The sequence below is a fragment of the Sebastes fasciatus genome, chromosome 3 (genome assembly GCF_043250625.1).
Source record: "Sebastes fasciatus isolate fSebFas1 chromosome 3, fSebFas1.pri, whole genome shotgun sequence".
Classification (NCBI taxonomy): domain Eukaryota; kingdom Metazoa; phylum Chordata; class Actinopteri; order Perciformes; family Sebastidae; genus Sebastes; species Sebastes fasciatus.
This window is the reverse complement of record NC_133797.1, coordinates 34263422-34285538: the sequence shown is the minus strand read 5'-3', so window position 1 is coordinate 34285538 and position 22117 is coordinate 34263422. Positions and strand designations below refer to the sequence as shown.

At 41.5% G+C, this 22117-nt stretch overlaps 1 protein-coding gene across 1 annotated transcript in view; it reads right to left on the bottom strand.

Moving 5' to 3' along the window:
• The window catches only part of LOC141764865 (alpha-1,6-mannosylglycoprotein 6-beta-N-acetylglucosaminyltransferase B-like), a 133369-nt gene that overhangs the window by 54264 nt on the left and 56988 nt on the right, over window positions 1-22117 (bottom strand). Inside the window, exons 4-8 of the mRNA XM_074630523.1 lie at window positions 21925-22034; window positions 18159-18235; window positions 17605-17784; window positions 13421-13585; window positions 5095-5264 (exon numbers count right to left, since the gene is read on the bottom strand). Coding sequence (XP_074486624.1) covers window positions 5095-5264; window positions 13421-13585; window positions 17605-17784; window positions 18159-18235; window positions 21925-22034 — 702 coding nt within the window. The remainder of the gene's footprint in view (window positions 1-5094; window positions 5265-13420; window positions 13586-17604; window positions 17785-18158; window positions 18236-21924; window positions 22035-22117) is intronic.

Below are 22117 nucleotides of genomic sequence, written 5' to 3'. Positions count from 1 at the left end.
ACTGACACTTGATGTCCGTGTATCGATATAATATTGCCATGCAAAAATAATACGTTATCGCTACATTATGTTGTATCCATTTATCCCCCCACCCCTAAAATATTGTGGTTTATTTTCACTCTCAGCCTTTGTTTGTGGGTCACAGTATGTTAGTGGGTCTCGATGTGCTCTGATAATGCCTCTCTAGTGGATAAAGTCCAGCAACCTGATAGTAGTACTGCCTGGAAACTACAAATCAGGGTGTATGATATATACAATAACACAACCCCTAGACCAAATCATCCCCTCAGAGGCCAATTACAGCTACCTTCTGCTTCCTCCCTGGCCCACTACGACACTCAGATGTGGCCATGAGAGCAATGTATCACAGACACACAAACACACACAGACCATTGTGGAGTTGTGGAACTGTGGAGGTGGATGGACCCTGGGCACTTTTTGTTCTGTCTTGTTCTAATGCTGCATGGTCCGTCTTGCACAAAGAAAATGTTTCTAAATCTGTATCTGGACTCAACCTCCACTAAGCAGCCTCTTTGGGGCAATTGTTGTCTCTGTGCCTGTTTTTCTATTTGTCTCTGTCGGCCTGCTCGTCCACATTGTAGGACCATTTGTCTGTATTTTTATCTGTGTGTCTTCTGGCTACATCTTTGTGTGTCTTTGTAAGTACTCTGGCACGATATCTGGGACAGGAGGAACAAAGGAAGAAGTGCAGTACGTCCACAAAAAGGGACAATACTGGGAACAAGTGAGGTAGGTAGAGAAAGAAACTATTCTTTAAGAGACAAAAATAGTATAGTGAGGAGTCTGAACTGAAATAGGACTGTAGTGTACAGCTTTGAAGTCGCACCGCAAGTGTCAGAAGTTTTGATTTCCCTAAAACAATGTAATAGGGCATTGTTTATCTGTCTGTTTGTCACTTTACGTCCCTCACACCAGCAGACAACACTCTGTACCAAAGTAAACCAACATCAGCCATCTGTGTAGAAATACTGCATCTGTTGATTTGCATCTCACTGATGTTTTTTTTGTGAAATGTCGATTGTGAGCTACTCAAGGTGTTATCGCTATGGCTTCGTCCTTTCTTGTCTGTTTACTGACAAAACGCGAAGAATGCATTTGCTTGATGTGAATATACACAAAGCCAACGTGTGAGAGTAGAGAGCAACAACATAACAATGCTCCACATTGTTTTGTGTTGAGAGAGTACTCTAATTATTTCATTCTTTCACAAATAATGTTTTTACCTCCCCGTGTAACCAAGAAAATCAATACCCATGCTTTTCAAATGACTAATCACTGCGTAGTTGTGTGTGTAACTCTGTAGCGAGGCAGGAAATAGAGTGGATAAATATGTATTTGAGCTGCATAGCATGACAGCACAAAGGAGTATCTTACGGATCAGTATGCCACTAATAGCTAAAAATAGTGGATGCTCCTTTAAGCAGCATCTGTTTGCCCAGAATTGATTTTGTCACTGACGGTTTAACTGAATGGACCCTTTAGATCAGGAGTCGGCAACCTTTTTCCTTTGAGAGCTAATTTGACAAAATGAAAGTGGCCCAGATTTACTCATCGCACTAAGTTGCTCATCGCCAATAGCAGACATCATTTCTGTCTCACTTTTATGGTCCTTTAATAACATTTCAGTCACTGCAGTAATCGCCTCTATTACAATCCCGCCACAGGCGAATGGATTTTTGTGTGTCGTTAGGATGTGAGCCACTAAATGAAGCCTCTGTTGCTGCGTTTGCCTTTTTCATCGGTTTGGTAGACAGAAACTGTCGTCTTTTAAGCGTTGTTTTCAGCTCCTTTACCTTCTCTGTTACGACCAGCCAGATAGTCCCATGAAAGTTGCCGTGGACTTTGGTGAAGCGACGCTTGACGTTACATCTTTTACCGACCGACACGCTTGCACCGCAAATTAGACACACACATTTGTCCTTCATATTCTTCAAAAAAATCTTTTGCCTTTTATTGGCTATTTTGTGCAGTCATTGTAAAATCTGGTGTGCGCTTGCTAGTCTGTTAACATGGCCTAATGTTACGACGTCACTAATGTAACCAAACTCGAAAGCAGTGTAACTTGTTTAATTGACAGCTGATTGGCAAATAATCATTTTTGTGTCAGAAGGAGGCTGGATATCTATGAATTTGATTGAATAGAGTTTTAAACAGGTTTAAAAAGGGACTTTTAGGGGTTATCACATTTATGTACATTTTCTTTGAACCTTTAGTGAGCCACTGGGTGAGACCCCCTGCTTTATAGTATTACTAGGGCTGTCAATCTATGTAATCGCAATTAATCGCATGATTGTCCATGATTAATCGCACATTTATTTCTGTTCAAAATGTATTTTAAATGGAGATTTGTCAAGTATTTACTACTCTTATCAACATGGGATTGGCAAATATGCTTGTTGTGTGTGTATGTATGTATGTATGTATATATAATAATATATTATGTATATGTAATGTATGTATACTGTATATCTATTATTGGAAATCAAGTAACAACATGAAACAATGAAAAATATTGTCCAGAAACCCTCACAGGTACTGCATTTAACATAAAAAATGCAGGCAACAACAGTTTGCTGACTATGACTTGCCCCAAACTGCATGTGATTATCGTAAAGTGGGCTTGTCTGTAAAGGGGAGACTCGTGGGTACCCATAGAGCCCATTTTCATTCACATATTTTGAGGTCAGAGGTCAAGGGACCCCTTTGAATATAGCCATGGTCCTCGCCAAAATCTATCACAAGTTTGGAGCATTATTTATTTTACGAAATTGTGTTGACAGCCCTAAGTATTACATTACCATCTATAACATGCTAGCTGTAAGGTTTTCTAAACTAAAGCCAAAGATCAAAAAACACACCACAGATTTGTGGGTGACATGAGAAACATAGGAGAGGAGAACAGTATTTTTATTTTTATAATACAACTCCTTGACAGCCAAACTGCATTACCACCTTAGTTCAACCGTAACTCTCTCTTTTTTTTGTATTCCTGAAGGCAGGGACCAAGGGAAATGAAAGGTGTGAGAACAAGAAATTGACACGCCGACAAAAAACGATTGGACACACTGCATAACCCTCCTCTGTTCCACTTTACTGCAGCAAACCACGAAGGAAAGATTGACATCGTGAGGCAAAGTTGATGTGCCATTTCTCACACCAGTGTTTTTTAAGGACTGAGTCAGGATCCAAATGCAGTTTGAAGAAAGATTAGACTGCTACCACGAGCAATCCAAAGCTAAAAGCTATTTTTTCCTTCCAAAGCCATTCCATGTGAGCAACGTGGACAAAATAAGTCTTCATGCTGGTGTGTTTGATTATGCTTCGCGGTCCCCTAAAACACATCGCGGCTCGGGTTGTGAGAAAGACCAATTTTAAAATGTGGGTCCCGAGACATTACGGTGACACGCACGCAGTGAAAATTATCCTGCCATCCATTTCAAGTCTGACAACTGAGCTCAGCCTCGTGGATGTCCCTGCCATCTCTAAACTCATTTTTAAGAATAAAATTCCTCTAGATTTTCATACTCTCCCCCCTGCTCCCTGCAGAGGTGTTATATGTCTACGAAATGACTGCCAAAGGCTGGGGGTCAATACAATACTTCTTCTATGATTTGTGAGAGTTGTCACAGGCAGTGCACAGTGTAAAACAGTGCAGCGGGGTCTCTGTAGACATCATTATATTGATCTATACTCTATACCCGTGTCATCGCCGTGATCAACGGTGGCAGAAAGACAAAGACTATTGGCCCAATCAAGGCTGAACAAAGACATCACCCATCTACAGTGCGAGTCAGTTGTCTTCGCAAACTCATACCTATTCATAATTCTAAAGTTCAACATTAGCCATCCATCTTCACCGGAGCCTGACAACCTGTGTGATTTATTCAGTCTCGACCATGAAGTAGATATTGCATAGACTGGACAGAACAAGCCTGAGGGATCTCTCCCAACAGGGTTGATTTACATCCATCCACCCGTCTCTGTGTGTGTGTGTGTATGTGTGTGTGTGTGTGTGTTGGCTCTGTACCTGTATCCGTCAGCAGAAACATGCAAGCGTGCTGACGCAGGGGATAAAAAGACACACACCAACGCAGTCACACTGACAGAATGCGGTGGAGTGCGTCGATACCGGATCAATACAGCAAGAAATAAATCAACAGGACCTTAGGGGCCCTCGTACATAATCTTAAGTAGGAGTGGGGTGTAATTAGAGCACAATGCTCTCTTAAACATGTACTGTACAACGCCATACGCGTGTATTCAAGAGCACATTGATAACAGGAGGATTGTAAAAGGTTATTGGTTTGTTGTCACAGCTGTCTTCAGATTCATTTTGCGGCGGTGACAGGATGACATTAGTGAAAGTAATGTATACAGTTAATTAAACTTGTACATGTTAGAAAAAGCCATTCTAAGGTTTAAGCACTCAGACTGTTTACTTACAGCCTGCTAATCGATAACCTTTCTCTTTTCAAACATGTTTCCTTGTGTGGATAATCCCTATATCGACGTAGCAGGTTAACTGGAGGAATGTCACCTACTGGCTTCTCTTTATATGTCGAGATGAAATGAAAAATGCCTTTCTAACCCTTTTAGATCACCTCAACGGTTATGTTGTACACATATTTAACAATATGTGCAAAAATAAATAAAAAAAATCTATTTCTCCGTATTTTTATAGCAAAATCCAATCATCTTTTCTTCCTGTAAAACTAGATATGATGTGTGCTTACGTAAGCTAGTAACAACCAATTTCAACAAACAATATCATGACATCCATCCATTAATCCACAGCGGTCCAATCAAATGCAAAGGATTTGATTTAAATCCCTTTCGTAAAGCGCTCAGATATTCCATTTCACCGGGAATACTCACAATACAGAAGCTAAAGACTCTCTAACTTCTGTTAGGGACTTTAATACCAGTTCAGATTCAGAAGCAAACACTGGTTGATTGGGTGAATGACAGATGGCGTTGTAATGGCATGTAAACAAACCACGTACCAATCAGCTGTGCGCTCGAGATCAGACTCGAGACGTAACCACTTAAAAGTTGGGTAACTCAGTAACTCACCCCTGCAGCTCCTTGACAGACATGGAGATCTTGAGGTTATGTCCCAAAACGTGGAGGGCGGTGAGGATGTCAGCCCACTGGACCATCTCTCCCAGAGGACCCCCCTTCAGCACTTTGGGGCTGAAAACATCTCCAGACTCCTCTGTTAGGAAGCCTACATGGACCAGGATCTGGAGGAGGACAGGGACACATTGTGGCAGAGAATTAAGAAAAAGTCTGCAGAGAAGCTCAACGACAAAAGAAGAAAAATACCATAGGTGTTAACTAAATATTCAACCGGTGCAGAAGCTTGTTGAGGCTTTAAATTCTGTTAAAGGGATAGTTTGGGTGTTTTGAAGTGGGGTTGTATGAGGTATTTATCCATACTAGAAAAAATATTATAGAAATATATATTAGATATTATATCAGAGAAAATATTCTAAATATAGCGTACACATAATTGATTTTTTTTAGGTGGCTAAAATAAGTTTTGCTGCCGGCCCCGTCCACAGCAGTACATTGCTTTGCTTCCGTGCGGTAACTCCTGTCTGCATCTCCAAACTGGGGGCATGCTGACCGTCATCTACTCTAATATGGTAATACACTGACTATGGATAAGTACCTCATACAACCCCACTTCAAAACACCCAAATTATCCCTTTAATGACTACTGATCATCTACATCAGTCTCTAACTAACATGAATTAAAGGGTTTAATACAACTTGTGTCTTAATTTGATAGACTCATGACTACTTTCTTTAGACGTAAAACCAAAAGTGAGTGCACATGAAATTTGACATCCACTAAGGCATGTATTGTAAGTAAGTAAAAGTTGAACTAAGAAGTTGGTTTCTAAACTGTGATGGATGTTTACAACTGATAAGGTAACAAATTAACCTTTTACGACTTATTTTGAGCAATGTCACAGTATTCACAAATCTCAGCAATTAACTTTGTGAGAATAATGTTATTATTACCGATGGAACTGATTACCAAAAGGAGTTGTTATAAACTGACATTATCCCTTAATGTCAACAGACAGTTGTGAAAAAAAAGGCATGAATATGTTTCTGAATAACTTCCTCTACATTCAATAAACCTTTTACAAACATTAACAAGCATTCTCCCAATACAATTTATTAATTATTAATGATGTCTTGCTGCTAAGTAGGCCTGACTTTGTTTGTCAACTCTGTTACCTCAATTTGACATCATGTATTGTAGCTCTGAAATCCTGAGTAAAATATCCAAAGAAGCAATAACTCAATTTCAAAAGTGTATTTTACCTGTTAAATTATAAGCCTGAAAACATCCAGTCATTCTTCATTATGTACCACAATGTACATCTATCAGAATCACATACTTTACAGACAACCTGTCTTAATGGTGGTGCAGTAACTCATACACACAATGCACAATGTCGTAAAGTGCATTTAATTTAATCTGATTTATATTATCATTTATATATGTGTGCGTACTGTACTGTATAAAGTTAAGCTCCTTGAAAGTTAAGCTTCTGCAGTGCAAACTGTTTTAATGAGTTTGAGGATTAAAATCATTAGAATTTTCAGACTCTTCCAAAAGGAAATTATGGAAACTGAAAAGTAATTCCAGGAAATCCCCAATGAATTATCCCATCATGCTCCAGTGGAACAGCATGTAGAAATCCATCACTATGGACAACTCATTCCACATGCAGCGCATGCCTATACAGATAACTGCTGTAACTAATTCCTATAGGCACCCGATGGGAATCTCTTTTGCTTTAAAACATTGTATAACAAGGAATTATCACAGTATATACGTTGCACTATTATACAACTTTACACTTACAAGCTACAGTCCTGTCATGCATGTCCACATAGCTACTGCGTAATTAGTGCAACCCACCGAGAAATGAGCAACACGTCGCCTATTGCGGCGGATTAGACACAGCCGTGTCCAAACGCTGCTCTGCTGAGTAATCCTGATTAGCCAACGCAGTATGGACACCTCCAAGCAACATACAGTACATAATGAGCTTAAGGCCAACTGTGTGGAGTTTGCCAGAAAGTTTTGACGTTGATTGCTTACTATGTCTCTCTCTCTCTCTCTCTCTCTCTCTGCTTGTATGTAAGTGCATGTGCGTCCCGTGTCTGTACCCCCACAGCTGTGAACTGTAGAGGTAATGATTAAAAGCTTCCAAGAGCTTTTCAGAAGCGCGCCGCAGTGCACTCTCTTATTACTCGCTTCCCCTCTCCCATCATGCCACATTAGCCACAATGTACTAATGCTTGAAGGTTACCGTACGAGACACTGGCGCACAACAAACAAACACACATACGGCTCCTACACATCACATATCCTGGAGAAGATTATGTCTGACTAACAGAAAGAGAGAAAAAAAAACACTGGATATCTGATATCTAACTATTTTCAAAGGTACAATATGTAACAATTGTCGGTTGGTGTTGTAAACACACAGCATTCAAAATTGGCCACTCTTCCTCAGCTCAACTAGCGAGAGGGAAAGAGAGCTATGGTTTGAACGAAGAGAGAGCGCCGTCAGTAAGAACAAAAAGCAGCGAATCAGAGAAATAAAACGTTATTTTCTGACTGTTTCACGGCGGTTACGTTCTGAAACACATATAAACACATAACCAACTCCGCACAACCCCGCGGGAAGGTGCTGAGTTGCTGGATTTATAATGAATGCAGCCGAGAAGCAGATGTGTGTGCCTCGGTCAAACTGACACACAGATAGCAGCGAACAACAGCCACTGCACACAGCAGAGGAGAGACAGAGGAACAGGGGAACTCACAGCGATGTAACAAACCCGTTCTGATCAGTCAAATATGGCTGCGAAGCATCTAAAGGGGGACTTGTGCCCATCGATGTATAATGCAGAAGCCAAGGGGTCTCTGCAGAAACAGACACCACCCCACATTTCTAGCAGGGCATAAGTGATGATTGAGAGGGATTATTTTTGTATCAGTCTATACATTGTTTTTTAGGAAATTGTTGCATATTATACCTTTAATATAGATATACAGTCAATATACTGTATATACTGATGGAAGGTTCTTTTGTATTATAGCTGTATACAGCTGCTGAAGTCATTCCACTAAAGTTAAGATGTACAAACTGTGTGGACAATGGTGTGTATGCAGCAGAGTCAAGCTCCAGTGAGACTCCAGCTGGCGTGAAAAATCCCCTGATTTAATAAGCCTGCTCTATTAACTTCTGCTTCATAAAAAAAGATAAGTGAAATTTAATTACAGTTTGGGTGGCAGATGGCAAGAGTGAGAATTCACGGCGCCAACACTGTTCACTCTCTTTGGCTTGGTGGCGGTCGGTGGTGGCGGCGCTGGTGAGAGTGCATCGCACAAACACTGGCGAGCACGCAAAAGTGGAGACAGAAGGAGGTGAATTTCACATATTGGCAGTGGCACGGTAGCACTGCTAAATAAATATGAGAAATATATCACACAGCGGCAGCAGAGCTGAATAACTGCGGATTGGATTCTGTAAAACTGGCATCCACACACAAATGAAAAGTTAATAGGGAGAGAGGTGAGGGTGCTTTACAAAACCTGGCAACTTGCACCGTGATCTAGACTGCTGAAGGGGGATTTCACTTTCTCTGTAATAGGCGGTATTTATCTCCATTTGCAAAATGCTAATTCCTCTGTATGGGAGCCGAATTAGAGTGGAGTTCAATGACACATATCAGAGCAGCGCTGGAGAGGTAACCTTTATATCACAGAATAGGAATCAATAGCTAGAACGGAGAGGAGAGAGGAACTAGTGTGGGTGGTTTCGCACTGTGTTTTATAGCACAGATCGCCGGCACACACACACTCTCTCGCCAACACAACCTCGCATATTTGCTCACAAGCACTCACTTGAAGATGAACGGGTGAGAAAAGCCACACAATGGGAAGTCGACTGATGCTAAAGCTGCACTTCCTCGTAAACTCCCGCATCACGGCCAGCTGCCTCCCTCAGGAATCTGATCACACACCAGAGAGTGGAGCTCTTTATACGGTGGACTTATGGCACTCCCAGATGGTGTGCGTCTGAGTGTGTGAAGGTTTTTTGAAATTGTGTTTGTTTTTGTTGTTTTTGACTGCATTTGTCGCACACTGACATACATCAGCGAACTCGGTGCATGTGTGGATGTTCGCCGCGGATGCTCGCTCATTCGCCGTGAGCTCGGGGGATTCTCCAAAGGATCTGACGCTACTCTCTCTACTGTTATCGTCCCGTGGGGATCGAGCACAAAGACCTGCCAAACCCACTGAGACAGACAGAGGGGTGCGATAACAACGCTCTCATCTCTCGCTCACCTTTACGACGTCCCATCTGCCGGTGCTCGTGTTCACGCGCCACCCCTCTCGCAAAACTTTTATGCCGCAAATCAAGGTCTTTTCACAACATCGTCCCTGCTCTAAATGTGTTTTTTTGTGACTGGGATAAGCTGTTGAAAAGGAAAGTCTACTGTCTTTCATGCGCTGATGTTAGGAATGTTTCATGTAAAATCCTTGGAAAGTCCTTGGTGCGCACATATGAGAGTAGAAGTGGCTCTCAAGTGTGTGGTACCACTCCATTGCTCTGCTCCACTCATCACTAACTGGCTAACGACAGAGGAATGCTAATGCTTGTCTCGGTATCTGTTAGCGCAACACTTCACATGAATGCATGTGTGTTTGAGTGTGTGTGTGTGTGTGTGACCCTGTTCACTCATGCACTATGGCCCCTGTGAAGGTCGCAGCTGTCCGACGGAAGGCCACGGGTGGCAACGCAAGCTGGCGCTGCCAACCATCGCTACTCTACCCTTAATTTCACCTTCTCCGTCATCCTCCTTCTTTTTTTTACGCCTCTACAGAGTTACTTTGCCCTCTTTATTTCTCCTCACGTCTTTCCTCCTCGTTGTCACATTTCCTCCAACCTGCTTCCTCCCCCTCCTCCGTCTTACTTTTTCTTATCCCTCCTCACTTCCCACTTCACCTTCCATATCCCATTAGTCTCCTACTCTGTCTGCACTTCATCAGTCAGAGGTCAATTAAGTCTCAAGAGGGCAGACGCAGGGAGAACGGAAATTAACAGTTTGGCATATGCTGACAAACACACTAAATGTGCATGCTCGATGCACACCAAGTAGGCGAAGATGCACACAAAATCGCTCGCTGAGACACTTAAACTGACTCCAGACAGGCAGTGGCTGCGCTGTAGCAGGTTAACAGGATAAGGTCAGCGTCCTTGGATCTGTACTATCGTCTCTTAAAAGCCTCTCCATTATGCCACGGCATAGCTGAATATGTCTTCTCTGATGTCTAGAAAAAAAAGAGAACAGCAATTTGCAATACACAAAATATTCCATCAGCGACGTTATAATGGCTGAATGGGTTGACCCGGGCTTTTGATTGAGTCTGATAACGGCACGAAAAAAAAGATGGGTTCTCTCAAACGTATACCTGCTTTGAAAGTGAAGTGCAGAAAAAGGTCGAGCTCCACAATCACAGAGGAAACAGGCAGATTAATCGCAAAATAAAAGAGCTTTCCTAGAATATATTAAAGCTGGCTTCTACTTCATTCAGTGCGGCGCCCTGCACACAAAACCTAAAATCTCTCAAAAACATTTGACTGAATGTCTTGACTTCAGAATTACATTTCTCAAAGTTTCCACGGTCACTCTCATGCACACACACACCTCCCCGCTTCCCGTCCTTGCATCTGCCGCTGAGAGTTCAAAAGAATCATCTTGCTTTTTTCTCTCCCTCTCGATCGTTTCTCCCTCCACACTTGCCTCTCTGCTCCGCTAATTTATTCCTCTTCTGAGTAAACATCCACTCCGCTTACAATCAAAGGGAAAGCCAAACAAGGAAACACAACTGAACCAACAGAGCCCCATTGGAATTGTAAAGACTGCACACTCGAGCAGAATGATAACGTTGCTGTTGGAAGCGAGGGAATTTTGTTGAAGACAAAAGTTAGGCGAGTGCGAGGCCGCGGTCAATTCACATCAGACAGTGTTTTTACCGAGGTCAGAGTTAATTAAAATCAAACAGTGTTCTCCATCTCAACGTTAAAGTGAGGGATTATTTTACAGTTGAAGTGTAAATGAATCTCCCCGCGTGGGAGGAGGGTAACAGTCCAAAATGGTGAATTTGACTGGTACAGACTGAGATTTAATTTTCAAATAAAACGTATGAGATTCTGCCTTTGGCTTTTATTGCAATGATATCCAATTAGCAGTCATGCACACACAGACATTTTTTACTCCCATTTCTAATTATTGTGATAAACAGCTTTTGACAGCCAAGGCTAACTCTTGCAAACACCAGGACATCTGCTGCTCAGATAGCTGCAGCACGTTGTAAGGCAGGGAGGCTGTTCAAGCAGCCACGGAGCCGTGATAGAGGATAACAAATCCCCTCAGTGCACTACAAGAGAGGAGAACATCCATCTCAGTGACAGAGGACTATTTCCACCCTTGTTAACTTATTTTAGAGAGGCAGAGACGAGGGGGGCAGAGAGAGACATTTTTGGGGAAAAGAAGCAGAACGTGTGCTCGATCTGCCTCCGTACATTAACTCATTCATTTGTCAATATATTCTTAACTGAGATATTACGAGTCTGCTCAGAGCGGGGTGAGAAACGTAATAGGTATGGAGGCTGCACAAAACTAAAATGTGGTGCAGTGAAAGGTTACATGCAGCAAAGAAAAGTTTCTAAGATTTCCAAAGTTTAAATTAATATTGCTTTCGTTGACATTTGGAAAAGTAAGCCTTAAACTTCACCCTTAGTTTTATATCTTTAACAGTGAACAGCTCTGGGTCTGAAAATTGAAGCCAATGTGGAAGTGCCTTAAACTTGCATTCTTTCTAACAGCCAGCAGGGGGCGACTCCTCTGGTTGCAAAAAGAAGTCTGATTGTATAGAAGTCTATGAGAAAATGAGCCTACTTCTCTCTCAATTTATTACCTCAGAAAACATTGTAAACATGAGTTAATGGTCTCAATCGCTAGTTTCAAGTCTTCTTCAATAAAGTATGATGTTCATTTAGTAAATTGTGGTCCCATTTAGAGGCAAATAGACCATAAAGCAGGGTATGCTTTAGGGCGTGGCAGGTCGTTGCCATGGCGTTGTCCGGTCTGGGAGTCTTATTCAGCGTTTGGTTTGCTCCACCCTCTGGTGTCACTTCTGGTTGCAAAAAACCAAGATGGTGAAGGACAAAATGCAGAACTCGAGGCTTCAAAATGACGCCAAGGTGACTACGTCCACTTCTTATATAAAGTTTTATGATTTTTCACCATTTTTTTAATGAAATACCCAACATCCACAGGCACCTCGGCCTTCCAGTCTTTTGTGTCTTGCTCACCTCTCGACTCCCCTCTCCACCTCCATCAATCCTTCCCTAGTCCATATTTTACAATCCCTTCCCCAACACCATCCATCCCCCCTCTTGTCCTTCCTTTCTCATCTTTTTCTCTTCTCCTTCTGGCGCTGGCACATGCTTGGCATTTCATCATAATCCCGATCGTTCATAATCATCATTTCTCACCTCACTTCTCCCTTTCATGTCTTCTCTCTCATCTACCCTTGCATCTCTTTCTTCCTTTCTCTCACACTGGCATTCATGCCTACTAGCAAGAGGTAGCCATATCCATACCGCACAGCTTCGGTGCCAACCAAAATGAGGTTTTAACAATTTAACAGTACGATACTGCGGTAAATTCTTCTTTTAGAGTACACAGCTTTGAGAACTATCTGTGAACGAGTACATGCCAATTACAGAAGAAGAATACAGACTTCAGCAATGGATGACAACCTATCATTACCTCCTCATTTACTCCTACCACTATACAGACAGAGAACCCTCAAGAAGCATCTGAAAAAGGCTTTTTATGTCCGACTACTTGAGTGGAAAACAGTATTTCCCATCCCTTGGATCTTTGTATTGAAATGCTTTTAGCTAACCTTGAATGTTCTGTTTTATTTTATTGCATTTGTAGATCACTTTGAATCTTGTTCATACTCATACTCAAGATGGTATTATCTGGTACTATAAGCTGCACTATGTGTAACTTTAATGTCTTTCTATAAAGTCCTCTCTTCTCCCTCCTACTGTACCTTTTTTTAAATACACTACCACTGTTGTGCTTTGGTCTGTATTGCAACACTATTCACACCATTTAAGCTTTTGATATCTTTGTTATTGCAAAGTCTTTCTCTGCTCCACTTTAAATTTAGCCATGAAAAGAGTTATTACAGTACCTGATCACAGTGGAAAGAATAAACACTTTACCCAACATCCTCCATCATCAATAACCCTTTCGTTTTCTCCCCCCCTCCTCCTCTCACCTTCTTCTGGTCCCTCCATCGTTGCTCCAGCTTGGCATCCAGGCGGTTGGCGGCCGTCGCCCACTGTTGTGCGAGCCGGCGGATTCGGCGCTTCATGAAGCTGAGGGACTCCTTTCCTGCCCCGACCTGGTCCAGCAGCACGGAGAGGTCTGTGCGGAAGGCAGCCTGGGAAGGTAATGGATTGAAAGTAAAAAGAGAGATGGAAAGAAGTGAAGAGAAAGTGTGAGAATGTAGAAATCGGGCAGAAAGAGTACCACAGTCGTTTGAAATTTTGCACCAGCAATATGGGTGTTAATCTCAAGCTTTTAGCTGTGCTAGTGGTGTAACTCTAGGCATGGCAGTGTCACAGTGGGTCCACCACTTTGGTCCAGACTGAAAGGATGGATTCCCATGAAATTTGGTGCAGAAATCTATGGTGCCCAGTGGATAAATCCGGTTGACTTTGATGATCCCCTGACTTTTCCTCTAGTGCCATCAGAAGGTTGACATTTCGTGGCTACCTTGTGATTGACAAGTTGCTACCACGGTGTTGTCCGGTCTGGGAGTAGTTTGTGTTTTCATCTTATACCTTTAACCCTTTCACAGTGTGTTTTCAGTTCATGAAAGTTAATTGTAATGTTTTGGTTGCCTAAAAATGTTTTATTCAGCGTTTGGTTGTACTTAGCTCTGCCGTCTCACTTCTGGTTGCAAAAAAAACAAGATGGCGACGGTCAGAATTTTAATTTGTCCAATATTTTGTCTCGTCATCTCAACAGTTTAGTTTTCTTTACAATGAGCATGACAGCCTCTTAGAACCGTTTGTCTTGCTGCAGAGTCTTATGTAGTTTTGTCTTTTATTGACTTGAATGCTGTTAAAACACACTGGCTTGCAAAGCAACTGAAATCTGTATCTGTAAATCTTTTTCCTGTGTGTGTTGGTAATTCAGTATTTTCTGCAAAAGGTAGAATTTGAAAAGAATAAACCGTTTTGCAATGTGATGCAATAATTGCCTTGTCAACGTTAATATTCTAGAGAAGTATTTCAAGAGAAACTGTGCCCTAAGAGAACTGTGTTCACTCTGCTATTTGTTTTACTGTTTCGAGGCTGGCTTTAGTTTCCCCCTGTCAAAGAAAAGCTACAACAGCATGCATTTTCTAACTAATGCCATAAACACTCCTCTGAGAACAACCTTGGCTCGGCCCTGTTTATGTGCAAGATACAGGACGACTGTAATCCACAGTTCAGTAATTTGGGTCACAGAGTAAGATGGAGATATCAGTCGTCATTTACAGCGACATTCTGCTTTACCTCCACAAATAAAGTCTAAAGCAAGGTGAAACTATACACGCAAAGATATCACTTTAATAATGTCTTTAAACATTCATGATTGCTTTGTCCGAGCCACTGTACCTGGGAACAATACCAAGTGTGCCTGAAGACTTTCCTTATTCCATTTGGTGAACATCTGAATTCAAAGACCCTAGTTATCGCTGCACAGGCCCAGAGGGCACCTTCACCTGTACTGTTGCCACCAATGTGAGGAACAGTTCATATTAAAATATAGGCAATTTCATTGGCCTGTGATAAAAAGCTGGCGATATTAACTGTAAAATTAAAAGTGGAGCATTTTCCTTTCCTTTATAAAAGCCAACAAGGAGAATAAGGGAAGACTTTTACTGTTCAATTAATGAATGTAGAAAATAGAGAGCAAGAACTAGATACTGTATGTGTAAGTACGTTTTTGTGGGTATGACTCTGCAAACTGCTCACACTAGCGTTAGTGTGTTTCTCTGTAAGGAGTTTAAGGATTACTGTTCCATGATTTCAAAGTCAATGTTGAGAAAAATAGAGGGTGGAGGAGATTGATGAGGGGGATCAGGCCTGTTTTAATTAGCCGAGAGTGAAGCGGGTCAGATGAAGGTTAACTATTATGTAGTGATGGGGGCAGACCGCTCCGATTACCGAATAGCTTCTTTTGAACAAAAAGCACAGCTAGCGCTCTTATTCTCCCTCTTTTGATTGGTACTGTGGACATGTGACTGACAACTTAACAACCCACCATGAGTCACTCTTTTCATTTATAATTTTTCTGTTTTTATTCTTATTACAGGCTTTCTAAAACTGAAAATACAAAAGGCAACGATTTGTGACAAATTCTAGAGTGAGAGAAATATTTCTGATGGTATTTTTGTTTGGTAAAAACTGTAATTATAACACAACCATGTCTTATTTGTCAATGTGACTAAAAGCAACATTGCTTGTCTAAAGTCTTTTCTTTTCTCCGACTCTACTCTCTATTCATCAAGGACTGAAGATTTGAGTTTTAATTTTTATTTCGGTGCCAACGGCGCAGAAAAGCTTAAAGAGAACCTATTATGCTTTTGTGCTTTTCACTTTCCTTTAGTGTGTTATGTAGTTTTTTGTGCATGTAAAAGGTCTGCAAAGTTACAAAGCTCAAAGTCCACTCCAAAGGGAGTTACTCTCCCCCACATAAACACTGCTCCTGAACTGCCTGAAACACCTTGCTTGAAGTCCTCCTTTTTCTTCTGTAACGTGGTGATGTCACCGAGTAACACATTTGTATGATACCTGCCTAACGCTTACTTTGACACGCCCTTAAACAAAGCTAGTTAGAGTTCGAAGAGTTTGGTTCGGTCGACCAATCACAACGGGGGGCAGGTGCTGAAACAGAGCGTTTCAGACAGCGTAAGCATTTTTTTTAACATTAAAACATGTATACATGTTCGAGTAGAAATCCAAAATACAAGTATGCACCTAAAAAAAAGCGTAATAGGTCCTCTTTAAAAAAAGTCATGAGATAAGAATCATGATTTTCTTTTACTTCACACTACTCATTTGGTTGGTCTACAATTAAAAACCTATACTTTTTTAGTTACGCAGAATGCAGTGGAAAAAAAATTCACAGTCAAATCAGCTTCCACAAATCATATACAGTGGCCGAAAGGGAACAGTAGTTACATTCTTTCTTGAATACATGACAGCGAAATGTGAAAATGTGAACAGGGTGAAATACAGCAAAGGTTACTCTTAATAATCAGCTGCATTCTTTGGCCCTCATTTCTACCCTTACAGTATTCTATGAATTTCCAAAGGAGCTGTTGCCCTGATTCCCCATTAATTTGTACCACTGTAGTATTTCCACATAAACTTGGTGAACACACACTTGAACAGTCTGAGCTAGAAGCAGATTTTTTTTTTTGTGTGTGTGGCTTTTTTAAGCAAACAAACAGGAAATAGAGCAAATCTGCAACTGATGTGTTTATGTGAACTTAATAAACAGAAAATCGATCTATGTTTAAACCCTAGCTTGTGAGTCATGGGTATTAACTGTGGAGGTGAGGTATCCGCGAAACAGCCACAAATGAAGAGACGAATATCCTGTTCATAGAGCAGTGGGTAAAGGTCCTCTGCTGTCCTGGCAACAGGTTTGACATCATATTTTTACAGGAATAAATGCGGTCTGTATTATTTCCTCTGAAAGTTGCTACCGCTGAGTATGTTGAAATGATTAAAGAGGACCTATTGTGCTTATTTTCAGATGCATACTTTGATTTAATGTTAGAAAAATGTGTTATTTATCTCATACCGTCTGTGCTGCAGCATGTCTTTTCACCCTCTGAAACACTCTAACTAGCTTTGTTTGAGGGCATGCCAAACTAGCTGCTAGGTAAAGTGTTACTTGGTGACATCACCATGTTACAGAAGAAAAGGCGGGACTTCAATCAAGGCATTCCAGGCAGTTCAGGAGCAGTGTTTCATTCGGGGAGAGTAACTCCCTTTAGCTTGGACCTTGGGCTTTGCAGATCTTTTACTGTACCTGCACAAAAAACTATATAACACACTAAAGGTAAGGGAAAAAGCACAAAAGCACAATAGGTCCTCTTTAACTTGTGGTCATAACACCACTGTAGTAGGCACTGTGCATGTAGTTAAGTTATGTTTAAGTATAAGTGGTTGCTAGTTGCTGCTTTCGTAGTGCATGTAAGCAGTATTGTTAGCTGCGACGTTGAGGTGATGAGCCAAGTATAATCACTTGTGTATTTACTGTACGTCCATCAACTTTCACTTGGTAGCCTTCACCCACTGTGCATTTGTGTTTCTCAGTATACCTGTATATACTGTATGTCTGACACATCCATAGTAACATATTATTTTGCACGTTAGTGAATAGTACTCCTCTCACCTGTCTCTTGGGCGCCTTTGGCTGCAGTACATACTGGGTGGGGAGGCTGCTGTGGTTCCTCCAGATCAGCGGGGGGCAGAACCACTCCACCTCGCTCAGGTAGACGAGGAAGGAGCAGTCCGAACCGTCGACACCGTAGAAGGCATAGCATGGGTCCGATGTCCAACGTGCACGCATCCACTGCATGGTATACGGAGACCGCAATTTACATTCAGGCACCAACAAAATCATATAAAAAGGATAATAAACTATTTTCTACAGCAGTGGTTCCAAAACCCTAGGACCATGCACGGATGATTTGCTACTGGGCTACAAGGACAATGTATAACTCAGCAATAAAAACTGAATAATTATATACAATTTACAGCCTAGTTTTGCAGCAATTACCTTAAACTTGGCGCAATTTGTCTCTACTGTATCTATCCTCATCACGCCATGTGGCATCTCCAAACCCAAAAGGATACTGACTTGAAGTAGCAATTCAAAATCATTACTGCAATTTTACACCTGCTGCACCATCATATTCCAAATGAAACTAACACATTGACACTCACGTCTACTTTGCCAGGACACTCTGGAAAGCGGGGGTCTCTTGGTACTTCGCATTGGCTTGACGTCCCATCTCTCACGGCTGTAAAGACACAGCGAGTGAAATGTTAGCTTCAGTAATAAAACATGCATATATTTATTTATGTTTAGATTTTGTAAGCTGGACACGCCGGGATCCACTCCCATTTCTAAATATCAAGCTAAATGATGAATCGATACATGACTCTTCTGAGTGAAATGCCTTGCTTCACCCACCATCACTGCTTCATTAGTCTAATCTTAGCTCGCTGAAGGCTTTAATATTTATTCTCCGGTGTAAAAACTATTCCAACAGCAATCAACCAGTGTAATATTATCTATCAGCTCATTGAGCAGCATATGGTGCATGTCAAAGTCTCTTAAAAATGCAGGTTTTTATTTCTTTAATCAAATAATTCTCACAAACTGCAGACGTGAACTAGTTTGACCCCTCAGAACCAGAACCAGGTTACAGTGTGGCTCGCACAAACAGCTCTGTTCCACTCGCCTGTGGAAGTTTTATGGCAATATTCGCTTCCTCCATCATCATTAACATCATCACTTCCAGCGTATGCTAGCGTGTGCCATATGCGCCGTCGGTGCCCATAAATCCCCGTGGTTTCCCCATTGCAACATCGCACCATATCTGCTCTACTGCAGTGCCCACTATTCACTGGGCCTGACAAAGCAGCACAGCCCGTGTCCCGCTGCTGCCAACCATCCTAGGGTTACGCTAGCAAAATCCGTCTGCTCACTTAGGCTACACTCACTGCATTAATTGCTCCACTGACTTAGTTAACTGCTTCTTTGCTGCTGATGTGAGGAAAAAGAAGGGAAGAGAGTGACAGAGAGAGAGAAAGGGAAGTGAAATGATGTCGTCCGAGAAGAAAACCATTGCCATTTCTGATTGTTTTTCTGTCTTTCTATCCCCTCTCTCCTTCTCTCCCTCTTTCCCTCTCTGGACCAGCATATTTGCCTTCTCTCTAGGTTCCGTCTGTTTCCATTTGCCTAATGAAAAAGAGACATTTCTCCACATAAGTCTTCCCGGGGGCTCCTCTCCATCGACTGACAACACACACTGAGACACACACTGCTTACAAATATGATTACAATAGCAACCACGGCAGCAACAATTTGAAACGTGGTCAACTAACTAGATAAAAAAACTTGACTCCTGTCGCTGCAAGACAGAAAATAAAAAGCCTCGTCAGTGCTTGAGGGGAAGGATATTCTAATCACGTCCTCTTTCTCACTCTCGCTCTCTCTCTCTCTCTCTCGCTCTCCTGTCGTTCCCTCTCGCACATGCCTGACCACGAGATAAATAAACCGCCACTGAGCCGTATGATAATAAAGTCTGCCGGCAGTGTTTCAATTCATCTGTGATTAGAGAAAGCAGCAGTGTTTTCATTTTGGCGTGTGCCGTTGTCCCTGCAGATGCAGTGGGGAAAAACAAAAGGAGATGTAATGCTCATTTATTCTCATGTAAAGAGTTGGGCAATTACCCTTAAGAGAAAAAGGGGAGAGGAAAATGAGGAGGAAAGAATGATCATAATGGGGGTTATATATTATGTGTGTGTGCAAAAACTGGGTTGATTAAAAATGTGCAAGAGTAAGGCAATAGAAAACAACAGGGCTGGATGGGACCAATAAAAGCAATGATGGGATATACAGAGATGGCCACAGTGTCCCGCATTCACAACAGAGCAGTGCTTTCAATATCTACTGTCCTAAAAATATAATCAATCTGCTATCTAACTAGAAACCTTTCCTGGATTTGACTTGTGTTAAGCTAGGAAAAGCTAGAAACAAATGTTGCAACTCTCAGATCTTAATGTTTTCAGATTTTGGGTTGATGTTTTTGATAACCTATTTTTAACTTTACTGCTGTAATGCGCACATTGTTACAATATTGCTTTTTATGTTTTAGTGTGGAGGATATCAAAGTGAAACTGTCACCTGTGTATTTGGGCAAGATGTGTGATTTGTGTTAAACAAGTCTGTGACTGTGTGTGTGTCTCTCTTTCTTACTCTGTAATCTGTGATGAATTCTCTTCTGTTCTGTTGTGAGTAACAGCAGCTATTGAAGTTTAGCTCCAACACAAGCTGACAGCTGCGCACGAGTCCAGCTGCGCTTCAAGTTGTACATTACTGAAGAATTACACTTAAAGGAACAGTGTGTAACATTTCGGAGGATCTATTAGCAGAAATGGAATATAATATTCAGAACTATGTTTTCATTAGTGTATAATCACCTGCAACTAAGAATCGTTGTGTTTTCGTTAGCTTAGAATGAGCCCTTCATATCTACATAGGGAGCGGGTCCTCTTCACTGAGTCTGCCATGTTGCTCTGCCATGTTTGTACAGTAGCCCAGAATGGACAAACCAAGCACTGCCTCTAGAGAGAGCCTTTTGCATTTTTACGTTACCTGACGGTCACCGTAGTTCTCCGACATGCTTGTGAAACTGCGGTAACGTGAGCCGCAGTTTTGCACTTTACGGTTCACATTACCGCAGTCTTGGAAAGGGAGGAGTGAGCGGAGGGGTACTCAGTTGGTTGCAATCTGCAACCACACCACTAGATGCCACCAAATCCTACACACTGTAACTTTGATGTAACTGTTTTTTTTCTTTTGAAAGGTTGTTTGCAAGTTTACAATCAACCGTCTCCCTACATCCACTCTAATGGGAGAATGGTTAAAGGTTAAAACCCATTACATTGAAAATCTTATGATCTGCATCACATAGTACTGCATTTAGTAGTAGTAAATATTGTGTATTATTCTTTGCTGTTTTGCTAACGTTAGTTTCTTATCCCCGATCATTCACTTGTAAAAGCACTTCATGTTGGTGCTGTTCACTGTTTATTGCTGACACCATACTGTTAATGCTTGGATTGACACCGAAAGCTCCATAGCTTCGAAGCTTCAACTGTTGCCATGGTATTCAACGTCCAAAACACTCTATGAATGCTTCCTTTTTTAATTTTCTTTTTAATATAGAAGTATGTAATAATAATCTATAAATCCCCAAATATAGCCCAAGAAATAAGGAATATCCCACAACATTATTCATTATTCATATTCAACATTAATTATTAGTAGTTATTCTCAAACCGATATTACTGTTTGTTGTGTGTAGAGGTGCGTGTGTGTACAGTAGTGCAGCAGCGGCACTGAAATGGGGGAGATGGAGACAGATAGAAGAACATGTCAGCCGCGCTGCGAAGCTTCGAATACATTTGAATATTTTTCACCGAAGCTTTGAAGCCCCAAAAATGGCATTCGGGACAGCCCTAGTTAATGTTGTCATTAATTGTGGATGTCTCCCATGTGTGGACTATAGGTCATTTTCTATTGGTTTTGGTTTTTAGACCACTATCTTAAGTTGCTTTTACCAAATCTGTCAAATAAATGCATTGAAATGAGTGGATTGGATGAGATGGTTTGGTGTTTTGTGCACAGAATTGCTTACTTATTTTGTTTGTGTGATTTAATTGTGCCGTATATTTCTACATGGCTGTTTGTAATTAGGGCTGATTGATCTACGGCATGATGAAGTCTCTAAATCTCTCTACAGGGACAATAAAGTGTTTCAGATCAGATGCTGTATAATTACACAGTTCATACACTCACTTCTTTTTCAAACATTACGCTTTCTACATCATATCTTGTGCATAAATAATGTAAAGTAAAACAAGGGGGGTAAAGGCATTTCACACTGATGATGATGATGATGGATGATTGGTGCTGTACCTCTTCCTTGCACCATGCTGCTTTGCAGTATCTGCTCCACCCTGGTGGCCATGTTGGAGACATTCTGGGCGATAGCTTGGATCCTCTCCACCAGGCCGGCTGGTTGAAACCTGCACACACACACACACATAACAACACACAAACGTTGAGTGATAAAGGCGTGTGGGAAATGACTGTTGTCACACAATGTAAA